The 12,172-nt window shown below is 43.5% G+C and overlaps 1 protein-coding gene and 1 long non-coding RNA gene across 5 annotated transcripts; one reads left to right on the top strand and one right to left on the bottom strand.

The window, feature by feature from the left end:
* Positions 1-3,558: 3,558 nt before the first annotated feature.
* LOC114857604 (serum response factor-like) lies at positions 3,559-11,868 on the top strand. Of its 4 annotated transcripts, none has more exons than XR_003786248.3 (8): positions 3,559-4,365; positions 4,679-4,948; positions 5,914-6,137; positions 9,835-9,999; positions 10,104-10,211; positions 10,285-10,467; positions 10,568-10,641; positions 10,749-10,815. XR_003786248.3 is itself a non-coding variant. In XM_029154243.3 (8 exons), exons 1-8 carry the CDS (start codon positions 3,904-3,906, stop codon positions 10,830-10,832), a joined length of 1,566 nt encoding a protein of 521 aa, XP_029010076.1. In that variant the 5' UTR covers positions 3,563-3,903; the 3' UTR covers positions 10,833-11,868. The 4 variants fall into 4 exon arrangements, 3 of the variants coding, with proteins under 3 accessions (XP_029010093.1, XP_029010076.1, XP_029010084.1); XM_029154243.3 differs by having other exon boundaries at positions 3,563-4,365; positions 5,914-6,133; positions 10,749-11,868; XM_029154251.3 differs by having other exon boundaries at positions 3,566-4,365; positions 5,917-6,133; positions 10,749-11,868.
* Positions 6,395-8,999, bottom strand: LOC129604421 (uncharacterized). Its single transcript, XR_008695264.1, has 2 exons — positions 8,692-8,999; positions 6,395-7,923 (listed from the first exon to the last, which is right to left on the bottom strand). It is a non-coding gene; the product is annotated as an uncharacterized LOC129604421 (long non-coding RNA).
* Positions 11,869-12,172: the final 304 nt, after the last annotated feature.

Here is a 12,172-nt window from a genome sequence, read left to right as displayed (position 1 = left end):
TTTACCGTCCTCCTGCTCCATATTCAGAGTTCTTAACTGAATTCTCTGAATTCTTATCTGACTTAGTTCTTAGCACAGATAAAGTCTTTGTAGTGGGAGACTTTAACATTCATGTACATGTTGACAGCAACTGTCTCAGCACTGCTTTTAACTCCTTAATAGACACTATTGGTTTTACACAGCAGGTAAATGAACCCACTCGTCGTTTTAACCACACCCTCGATCTTGTCCTGACATATGGGGTTGAAATTGATAATTTAATAGTTCTTCCTCAAAACCCTCTGTTATCTGACCATTTTTTATTAACTTTTGAATTTAGCACAATTGACCCTACAATAGCTGGAAAGAAATGTTACTATAGCAGATGTTCGAATGTTTTCTGACAACACTGTTGCCAGATTCGATTAGACACAGTGGCTCCTCTGAAGAAGACAGTGAATCAGAGGAGGTTAGCTCCGTGGTATAACTCAGAGATCTGCAGCCTAAAGCAAAGGACCAAACAACTAGAAAGACAGTGGCGTTCCAACAAAATAAATGTAAACTGCATTGCATGGAAGAACAGTCTAATGAAATATAAAAAAGCACTTTGTGCTGCTAGAAAAACATATTATTCCTCCCTAATTGAGGAAAACAAAAACAACCCCAGGTTTCTTTTCAGCACTGTACCCAGGCTGACAAAGAGTCATAGCTGTATTGAGTCTACTATCCCCTTAAATCTCAGCAGCAATGACTTTATGAACTACTTTACTAATAAAATTATCATCATTAGAAAAAACACTCAGCAGCGACTTCTTCCAAACGACAGGAAGCACTGTCTAGATCCATCAACTTTAAATTTATTAAATCCTCTGTCTTACCTAGACAGCTTCCTCCCCATAACTCATATGGAGTTAAGATCAATAATTAACTCTTCCAAGTCGTCCACTTGTCTTTTAGATCCAATCCCAACCAGATTACTCAAAGAAGTTCTACCTTTTATCAGCTCGTTCATATTAAATCAAATCAACCAATCTTTACAACTAGGCTATGTACTACAGGCTTTTAAGGTGGCTGTGGTCAAACCTCTATTGAAAAAACCAACCCTGGACCCTGGACAACTAGCCAACTACAGGCCCATTTCAAATTTACCCTTTATTTCGAAGATTCTGGAAAAAATTGTGGCTAAACAATTATCTGACCACCTGAGTGGGAATAACCTGTACGAAGATTTTCAGTCAGGATTTAGAAAACATCATAGCACAGAAACAGCTCTGGTTAGAGTCACTAATGATCTTCTATTAGCTTCGGACAATGGTCTAGTTTCTGTCCTTGTCCTGTTAGATCTTAGTGCTGCATTTGATACAATTGATCATAACATTCTATTGCAGACACTAGAACATAAAATCGGGATTAATGGAACAGCATTGGGATGGTTTAAATCCTATTTGTTGAACAGATTCCAGTTTGTTCATGTTAATGAGGAATTCTCCACATGCACAAGGATAAGCTATGGAGTACCACAGGGTTCAGAAGCATCCTCTCTCAGAGCGATGCAGAGAAACTGATCCATGCATTTGTTACCTCTAGGCTGGACTACTGTAACTCCTTACTCATAGGATGTCCTAACAGCTCCTTAAAAAGCCTACAGCTTATTCAAAATGCTGCAGCCAGAGTTCTGACAGGACTTAGAAAGAGAGATCACATTTCTCCTACATTAGCTTCTCTGCACTGGCTGCCTGTAAAATGTAGAATAGAATTTAAAATTCTCCTACTCACCTACAAAGTACTCAATGATAAAGCTCCTTCTTATCTTAAAGACCTCATAGTTCCTTATGCTCCCAGCAGAACGCTTCGTTATCAGAGTGCTGGGCCACTTGTGGTTCCTAGAGTGTTTAAATGTAGAACGGGGGGCAGAGCTTTTAGCTACCAAGCTCCTCTCCTTTGGAACCAGCTCCATCTTTAGGTTCGAGAAGCTGACACACTCTCCACCTTTAAGATTAGGCTTAAAACCTTCCTTTTTGATAAAGCTTATAGTTAGAGATGGTTCAGGTCACTGGCAATGATTGTTAGTCACAGGAACCATCTCTTACTTAAGCTGCAATAGACATAGACTGCTGGGGGACTTAATTTATACACTGAGCTCCTCTGGTTCCTTCTACCTCCTCTGTCCAATAACCTCCCATCATTGTCCCATGTTTAACTAACCTTGTCTCTTTCTCTCCAGTAGTTGTGCTTCTCTCCCTCTCTCTCTCTCTCTCTCTCTCTCTCCCCCCCACTCTCTCTCCCTCTCTGTCCTCACCTACAGGTATCATAGGACTCAAGGTTTGGTGTCTGTGATGGGCAGCTGCGGATCCAACCATCCTGCCTCTATCCAATCTCTGGTCCAACCGTACTGCCTGTGCTCTGTTGTTGCTTGTTGTTGCTTGTTGCTGTGCTTTTCTATCTCTCTATCCTCTCACCCCAACCGTTTGAGGCAGATGGCCGCCCACATCCAGTCTGGTTCTGCTGGAGGTTTCTTCCTCGTTAGAGAGGGAGTTTTTCCTCTCCACTGTTGCTGTCAAATTAAATGCTTGCTGTATGTGGGATTTGTTGGGTTTAGTTGTGTGAGGTTTTAAACCTTACTTTGTAAAGTGCCTTGAAATAACTTTGTTGTGATTTGGCGCTATATAAATAAAATTGAATTGAATCCCTCATGCAGGGTTGCAGGGGTGCTGGAGCCTATCCCAGCCATTTAAGGGCGAGAGGAGGGTACACCCTGGACAGGTCCCAGTCCATCGAAGGGCAACACACACAGACAACCACCCATTCACACACACACTCACACCTACAGGCAATATAGAGAGCTAAATGAACCTAAGGCATGTTTTTGGACCGTGGGAGGAAGCGGGAGTACCTGAAGAGAACCCACGCGAACACGTAGAGAACATGCAAACTCCACACAGAAAGGCACCCGGTCGGCCCTGGGAATCAAACCCACCTTCTTGCTGTGAGGCGACAGTGCTACCCACTGCACCACAGTGCCGCCGGTTATTACTATAATGTTTTAGAATTTCTTTTAAATCCCCCTTGGCCTTGGTTACTTTTTGTATGTTGTTGTTTGTTGTTGTAATCATACAGAACATCCAGCTTTTCCACAGACCTAATATTGTATCACTGAACTGCTTTAAAAACTATCTTCTGCTGTTCCTTTCTCTGAGTTAATGTTACATTAAGATGAAACTAAATCATAATGATCATCTTTTCCTCATCTTTTTGCTGTTTTTGTAGTCTTTTTAGTTTTCCGTGTGTAGTCCTGTATGGAGCAAGTCGTTGACCATATAAGGAGCGACCGGGCCATAAAAGGAAACCCTATCTTTATAGGGTGAAAGTAGTTCCGCTTAGTGTCCCGCTGAACAAGGTACCACTGCGCAGGTGCTCGAAGCTCGGGCGTACTCTTAAAACAGCAGGTCGAGTAGTATGTATTGTTGTAAGACATCTGAATTTCACATGTAAACACAGACCTTTCATTGTCCAGAACTACGCTATGCAGCGGATGGATGTGGCAGGATACCGCTTTCCGTTTCCTTATGTGGCGCGGAGTGATTCGGGGGCTGGGCCTAACTGATTTGTACAGGAAAATAACTTTTTAACTTAATTCTCTGATTTTGGCTGAAACATCTTCAAATTATCACCTACCATGATTCCATGTTTCGTCGCCAAATGTCTCCGGTGGCCTGGCCATAGCCCTCGGTGATTTATATAGGCTTATGATGGACAGATAAGGTAAACTTGTTGCTAAAGTAACCGCGAGCTGGTTAGCTCAGTTAGCTGCGCGGTTAGCTGCTTGAGCCCGAACAGGTACCTCTGAAAGCCCTCTTAGTCTTAGTGTCCGCGCTGCTGGCTTTAGCCCGCTGGGAAGAACACATTTCAGGCCCGGAGAGGGAAATGCTGGCAGGCAACGGCACCGGAATGGGCACTAGAACCGGAGCCAGGCGAGCGGGTAACGGAAACGGATTGAGTATCCCCCCGGTGAACACCGCCGGAACAGTATTAAATACCGCATCCAGTACCGACGGAGGCCAGTTTGAGAACCTACACTACAGCACCGAAATGGTTTATAGCGGTTCCGACCAGGACTCGGACTCCGGTGATGACGAGGACACAGCGGGTTCCGGTGGAGACAGAAGAGGGGTGAAGAGGGAGCGCAGCGAGAGGGAGGTCGGACATCAAGCGGCGCCCAGCTCCGCGGGCTTGAGCGGGGTTTACAGCGGGGTCAGTCCCGGAGTGCCCGGGGCTAAACCCGGTAAAAAAACGCGAGGAAGAGTGAAGATCAAGATGGAGTTTATAGACAACAAACTGAGACGGTACACCACGTTCAGCAAGCGAAAGACCGGAATTATGAAGAAGGTACAGGGAACACACGCTTGACATGTAACTAGAGGGTCATGGGGTCAGGATTCTTTAGTTCTGGTGGTCCGGACCGCCCTGTGGACATCTGTGTGATTACTTTGAGAAACCATCTTACAGTAGAGAAATTACTAAGCCAGGTCAGCTCGCGTAGAATGCTGCTGCTCACCTGTGTACACCCGAATGAGATAATAATAATAATTATAAAGAGTAAATCAAAAATATGGTCTGTATGTTCCTCTTGTCACTCCTCAGAGACTCACACCTCACACTCAGAGAATCCTATAATCACTCTAAGTGTTTCCCCTCACAGGCCTATGAGCTCTCCACGCTGACTGGAACCCAGGTGCTGCTGCTGGTTGCCAGTGAGACGGGTCACGTGTACACCTTTGCCACCAGAAAGCTACAGCCGATGATAACCTCGGAGACAGGGAAGGCTCTCATTCAGACTTGCCTCAACTCTCCAGACTCACCACCTCGCTCTGACCCATCCTCGGACCAGAGGATGAGCGCCACAGGCTTTGAAGAGACTGACCTCACCTACCAGGTGTCTGAGTCTGATGGCTGCTCAGAGGTCAACAAGGTAAGAGAATTGGGGATGCTAAGGTTCAGGTGTAGAGGATTCAGAAGCAGGGGCAGAACTTCACAGCATGTTTGAGAAGTTTTCTCTGTTGCCTCTCAATTCATTAACATTCTATTTTAGTACTTTAGAGAGGCAACTAGCTAAAGTAAAGCTCATAATGTCTGCACATGATTTCAAAATATTAATCCATGCTTTCATTACATCACGGCTTGACTATTGTAACACACATTATGATGGGATTAGCCAGTCCCTATTGTCTCGTCTGCAGCTGGTGCAAAATGGTGCAGCTCGTCTTCTAATTGGTTCCCGAAAGTATGACTGTCCATGTTACCTCCATATTAGCTGCTTTATACTGGCCCCCAGTTCGTTTTCATATTGACCTTTATTTGTTTTTAAGATCTTAAATGACCTTACTCCACAGTATCTGTCTGACCTGCTTCACCCGTATGTACCATCTCACTCCCTCAGGTCAGCAGATCAGTCCTTTCTTGTTGTCCCTAAGACAAAAAGAAAATTGAGAGGTGATCATGCTTTTTTAGTTGCTGGCCCCAAACTATGGCGTCCACTGCACAGGCCAACTCACTTCCTGCTTTCATATTACTCCCTAAAACACTTTTTTTTTGCCTTTTAACACAGTTTAAGAAGTTGACTTTTTACTGCAATTGCTTGTTTTCTGTCTTATTTGTTTTTTTATTGTATTGTATGTTGTATGTATTATTGTATTAGTGTTTTGCTATGTCTTGTACACAGCACTTTGGTTAGCCTTGTTGTTATTTTAAATCATTTTATAAGTAAACTAGATTGTGATTTGGTGAAGACTATATTTTTACATAATGGGTTTTAGGTCAGAATATGGATTCTGTCTTTTACAGGCTGGTGAGTCAGTCAGTTCATATAAACTTGAGTTACTGAGTAAATATTTAGTCAAGTTTTAGTCTTAAACCTGTCTTTTGCCTGTGTGCCAGCAGGATCTGACCAAAGCAGGCTTTACTGCGTCTAACCTGCCTGGATCCACACAGCCCACACCTTCCTCATCCTCCACATCTTCGTCCTCAGTGTCCATGCAGGTGCAGACTAGTGCATCTTCTTGGCAACCACGACCATCCTCCTCCAACACCACCAACGGAACAGTGCTGAAGACACCTGAAAGTGTTGTGCTTGCTGGAGGCTTCACCCTGATGCCAGGTAGGTAGGTGAGCAGGTTTTCATCTCGCCTCAGTAAGTGTGTTATTAGACAGACATGGGGGGGACATGAGACATTAGGGACCTCCATCGTGACCAGAAAAAGGAGTAGCTAGCCTTTACTATGACATAATTTATGTATATGTACAGAATTTTTCATTTTGGTGCTCGTCATATAATTACAATATCATCAGAAAGTTTATTTATTTCATCAATTGAAAAAGTGAAAATTGTATATTCATTTATTACACACAGACTGCTATATTTCAAATATTTCTTTCTTTAATGAGGATTTAGTCAGGATTATAACTGACAACTAATGAAAACCCTAAATTCAGTATCTCAGAAAATTAGAATATTACTTAATACCAATACAAAGAATGGATTCAGAGAACATAACTTTGGAGCACTCAGGAGCAGTCCAGTCCTTTTTGTCCTGACTTTTGTTCTGAGTTCTCACTCACATCAAGTCTAATTACTATTGTCTAATTACATCTAATTACTAGCTAAAGTTTTATTATACATGTTATTGCATGGATGAAGATTAACCCTTACAGACAGGAGGAGTTGTACAGACTGATGGCACCGGTAGGAAGGATCTCTGGTGGCGTTTTGTGGACCACCTAATACTGATCAGCCTCTGGCTGAAGGTGCTCCTCTTTCCAGCCAGCACACTGTGTAGGGGGTGGGAGGTGTTGTTTAGGATAGAGAGGAGTTGGACCAGCATCCTCCTCTCAGCTACAGCATGTAGGGGGTCCAGCTCAAACCCCAGAACAGAACCAGCCCTCCTGATCACTTTGTCCAGTCTGTTACTGTCTGTCAGACCACAGTGTAAAACACTACACTGGCCACCACAGACTCATAGAACATCCTCAGCATGGAGCTGCAGACGTTAAAGAACCTGAGCCTCCCCAGGAAGTACATCCTGCTCTAAGCCTTCTTGTACAGAGCTGAGGAGTTCTTTTTCCAGTACAGTTTATTGTCCTAGTACACTCCCAGGTATTTGTACTCTGTCACGACCGCCACACCTTCATTTTTAATAGTGAGAGGGGTGACAGGACTCCCAGATTTCCTAAAGTCAATCATCAGCTTGGTTTTACTGATGTTTAGTTGGAGGTGGTTCTTTCCACACCAGTTCACAAAGCTGTCCACCTCTCCCTGGTACTCTGTGACACAAAGAACATGATCCTTACTGAGGCACCAAGCTTGTCTAGGTGGTTGTAGGTGCAATGAAGCAGATGTATGATGGCATCATCCATTAGTTGGGGTTGATATGCAAACTGGAGGGGGTTGACTGAGGGTTTGACCAGAGAACCCAGGGAGTCCAGGATCAGCCTCTCAAAAGCTTTCATGATGTGAGAGGTCAGAGCCACGGGTCTGTAGTCGATGAGGACTCTGGGGCGTGGCGTCTTATTCACTGGCTGTGGTGGAAATTTCCCATAAAAAGGCAGATGAGAGAGTTGTCCTTTTGTGTGATTTATTGAAATAATAAAAAGAAAATAAAAATAATGGAAAGCAAATAAAAAGCATGGATGTTGATTGTGCACATAAACAAACCAAAAACCAGCTGGGGAGATCAGTGCACACACCACGAAGGTGTGATGCAAAGAGCCCACAGTCTTCAAGTTGCTTCTGGTGGAATGTCTCTGCACCAATAGAATTGTTTGTGCCACCTTATCTTGCTGTGAGTGAGAATGTTTGCTTTCTCACTTCTGCATCATGATGTCTTGTTATCCAAAGGAAGGAACACCGAGCTTCCAAGACAAGATGCATTGGCTTTAACAGCCTTAGGTCTGGTGGGGAGTCAGATAGGATGGAGCCAGAGTCCGGGTGTAAAAGACAAACATATATCATAAATTATTAGTCAGTCAAATGGAACATCAGATGTTTAGACTTGATGTACGACAGCACAGGAGATTAGTTGTTTGTGTAAGAATATTCAGTATTGTACCTAACCATCACATGACGACTGTGTTGGATAAGAAAAGGCACAAAGGCACACAATGCATGACTTTTTCCACCCAAGAGGAACTTAATACAATTGTGTTTATAATTTAGATTCACAAATTTTGGTTATTAGCTTAAATATATAACTATAGGGATTGGGTGGAGGGAAAGCACCGTGGTAAGATGGCACAGCTGCTCGGAAGCTACGTGTGCCGGTGAGCTCTTTGAATGGAGCGCGCGTGTCTGGCACTCACAGGAAAAGGAAGCGTGTGAAGAAATGTGAAGTGGGACTAGTGTGAATAAGGCTTGCGGTCTCACAAACACGTGGGGCTATATTCAGAGATATAGTCATGTGATTGCGGAAGTGCCCAGTGGTTGACGGTACCACAAGAAAGCAAGCTTAAGCTAGCACAATCACAAATTACAGCACTTCAATGTGCACCTCTAAGGTTCACGCAGAGCTATAACGGCGTTATAGTCACGTGATTGCGGAAATACACAGTGATCAGATCGCATGTTTAGCAACAGGAAAAGAAAACAACACAACAATAAAGCAATTACTGATCCCCCAAGAGTGCTACTCTGCTCAGACTTAAAGAATGCCTCTGCCTTACTGCTCAATCCTAGTGAGAAGGTCCGGCGTTGCGTGCGAGCGAGTAGATGGGTGATCAGGCCCGTTCTCTGTGATGATGTCCATGTTGGTTAAGCTGCTGGCTGCGGTGGAGGCTCCAGGCATGCTGGGGGCAGAGGGGAAGCTTCAGGTGGACTGAGGTGACGGAGAAAAGGAGGAGAACAAGGGGGAGAAAGAGCAAGGGTCTGCAGAGGACAAGGGGTGGAGAGATCAAGGGACTCTTCTTTGAGAGAGTCTTTGGTCACGGCAGCTTTTTATAACCGTGTTTTCGGTCACGCACGTCCCATTGTGTGGTCCAATCAGGATGGCTGACGTCCAAGTTCCACCGCCGTTTGTTGCTTGTATCAGTAGGGAGTCCGGACGTCTCAGTGGGGGAGCCAGGTATGGTTCCCCAGCCTGGCGCCTGGCTTAGGCGCTCAAATCTGAATTCCCTTTGTTTCAACTCAATACAATCAAGATGAAGACGTTACATGCAGGCCGCAGTACTTCCTTTGTTTTAGCATGTGGGACCTTAATAATAATTCTGTTATTAACAGTTTATACACGAGTTCCCCCAACAATATAATATAAAAGTTTCACTTTTTAAACGTAATTAGTGAAATAAATCAACTTTTTGATGATATTCTAATTATGACAGCACCTGTATTGTTCATGGGTAGATCACAGAGAGGTCTGTCACAGAGCTGTAATCATCAGTGGTGAAAGGGCTGCTGCCTTGACCAGCTGTCACTCCATCATTTATCATCATCACATCGTTTATTTATGCAGCTCCAAATAACTACAAACATCATCTCAAGATGCTTAACAATGTACGACATAAAACCTTACGCAACCCAGAAAAAGGATTTGATCCCCTACTGATTTTGTATGTTTGCCCACTGAAAAAGAAATTATCAGTCTATCGTTTTAATGATAGCTTTATTTCAAGTCAGACAACAAAAAAAGATCCCCAAAAACACATTTATTAAAACCTGATTTGCATTTTAATCAGTGACTTAAGTATTTGACCCTGTTGGTCAACAGGATTTCTGGCTCCTAGTCTGACTTTGAGAGTGCACTTAATCTCAATAATAGACACCTTTTCATACCAACCTTGACCTTGTTTTTGATACTGCGTTTTCTACAGGTGCCTCGCTGCCCCAGGGCGCACACACCATTCCCCTCAGCCAGCTGCAGACACAGCCTCTAGCCATCCAGGGCCCTGTGGTCCCAGGTCCCGCTGCCACACTGCACACTTCATCAACACAGCCAGCCACTCTGCTTCGCCTTCCCACCAGCGCATCCCTCTCAGGTCAATATGCAGCTGCAAATAGAGAACTAAAGTGACACTGCTTTGGATTCCATCAGAAGAAACCAATTGGACATGGATGGATCATGTTTTTGTCTGATTATTAGGGGGTGGAGTCTCACAGCAGTTGCAGACCCTCCAGGTTCATCCCAGCAGTCAACAGGCCTCCACCAATCAGAGCAGCTCAGACATACACAGCCCCGCCTCCGCCACAGGTAAAGTTTCTTTAGCCCGTCAGATGTATGCTCTGTTTACATCTGACCGTAATCTTTCTTTCTCTCCCTGCAGCCATTCTTCCTACCTCCATCGTCCCATCTTCCTCATCCTCCTCTTCCTCAGTAGCCAGTCACATGATGTATCCCAGTGGTCACACAGTGATGTACACCACATCAACACCTTCACTGGCCGATGGCAGCCTTACAGTTCTCAACACCTTCCCCCAGACAGGCCATTCTCAGTCTCATGACCGTGGTAGGAGTATTGTAGCAATTGTGGCAGGTGTCACCCCCACCAATTGGTTACAAACATTTAACTTTTGTTCTTGAATAAATGTTTGCTGTTGTGTTGTCAGTCCCACAGGTCTTTCTCGCCTCACTTCCTCCAGTCGCTGGTCAGATCCCAGTCTCTGCGGTCCAGCTCCATCCTGTACAATAAAGCAGTTCTAACGCAGCACTAATACTTCTAATAATACACACACTGGTACTGGGAGGTGTTGCATCCCCTCACTGATTTCAGATGTTTTGTGTTTGCAGATGGTGATCAGTCAGCAGAGCAGCAGCAACCTCACAGAGCTGCAGGTCGTCAGTTTAGACATCCACCAGTCAAAAGACGACTAATGTCTTCAGAACTATTTTTTTCTCAGTCCCAGTGTTTGTTTGATGTGATGATGCGACAAACACCCTGTTTATATCTCAGATGATGCATGATGAGATGAATTGAGCCTGTGTTCCTTCGTGGAGTCTAAAACAACAAACAAGAGGAACAGAAAATCGGTTACAGTAATAGTCCTGATAACATGAGCTATAAACGCTGCAATGTATTCTGACACATATCAGCAGATTAAAATCAAAATGTGCTGCATTCAGACTTTTACATGTAAACAGATGGACGTCCAGGTGTAGTAATGCCGCTCATTCACCTGTTTGTGTATTAACGGTTTTTGTCCTATGAATGTGTATGTTTATGCAGTATCTTGGTGTCAGTTTGGCTTTGATGTGAAACAAAGTGCCAAAAGCATTAAAAGGACAGTTTGCAAAATATGTTGCATCAGTTTCAAATCAACCTGGAGGGAGCAGGACTCTTTTATTTGTGGGCAAAGTTTTACTGTTTGAAGTTCATATTTTAAAAAGGGTTCCTGAATAAACTCATGAACTCCCTTGTAAATAAGTGAAAAAAAAAAATCATACGTAAACACAGTGTCCCCGGTTTGCTGTTTATTTTATGAAGTTACAATTGTTTTCTGGTAAATGTCTACCTGTTTCTGTTCTTTCTGTCGGAATTAGGATCTGATTAATGGTGTGGACACAGATTTGTACATGTATGCGTTTAAGGACACCTGTCCACCTGAGAGTCAGTATTTTACTAAGGACTTAAAAAGTCTGACAATAACATGTATCCATCACAGGCTCTGATCCAGGTTCAGCTTCCGGGTTTGTTTGTTTTTTCCTACAAATGTTTTCAGACTTTTTGAGAGTAGAAGATGTTTTTGTTGTTTAATTATTCTTTGAGATCACAAACTGAATGGGTCGCAGTGTTTACCTCTAAAGTGGCTGGACCTTGGCATGTTATTTCTGGAAGTACAGGCATCCTTTGTTGTTTGGCTGCAGGTTGTTTACACACAGATGATAAATAAATTGACTTTTGGACAGAAAACATCTTGGAGTGATAATTTAGAGCATAGGTGCCCACACGTTTTTAGCAGTCGATCTACATATAAAGTGTCCCAAGTCAAAATGATCTACTTACTGGAAAAATGCAAAACATACTGTATATTTGTAAATATATTGAGTATTCTTTATTTGTACAATATATGTTAATGACCTTTGCATAACTGCATGATCTCATTGCGCAACATAATTTTCTTTACCTTATTCTGATGTCTTGCACTAAGTAGAATCAGCCAGGGGTGCATAGGCCGGACAGTAGCTGCTGATAGCCAGCCTCAAGCACACTTACT

Source organism: Betta splendens, chromosome 1 (assembly GCF_900634795.4).
Source record: "Betta splendens chromosome 1, fBetSpl5.4, whole genome shotgun sequence".
NCBI classification, from domain to species: domain Eukaryota; kingdom Metazoa; phylum Chordata; class Actinopteri; order Anabantiformes; family Osphronemidae; genus Betta; species Betta splendens.
This window is presented reverse-complemented; position numbering and strand designations above follow the sequence as displayed.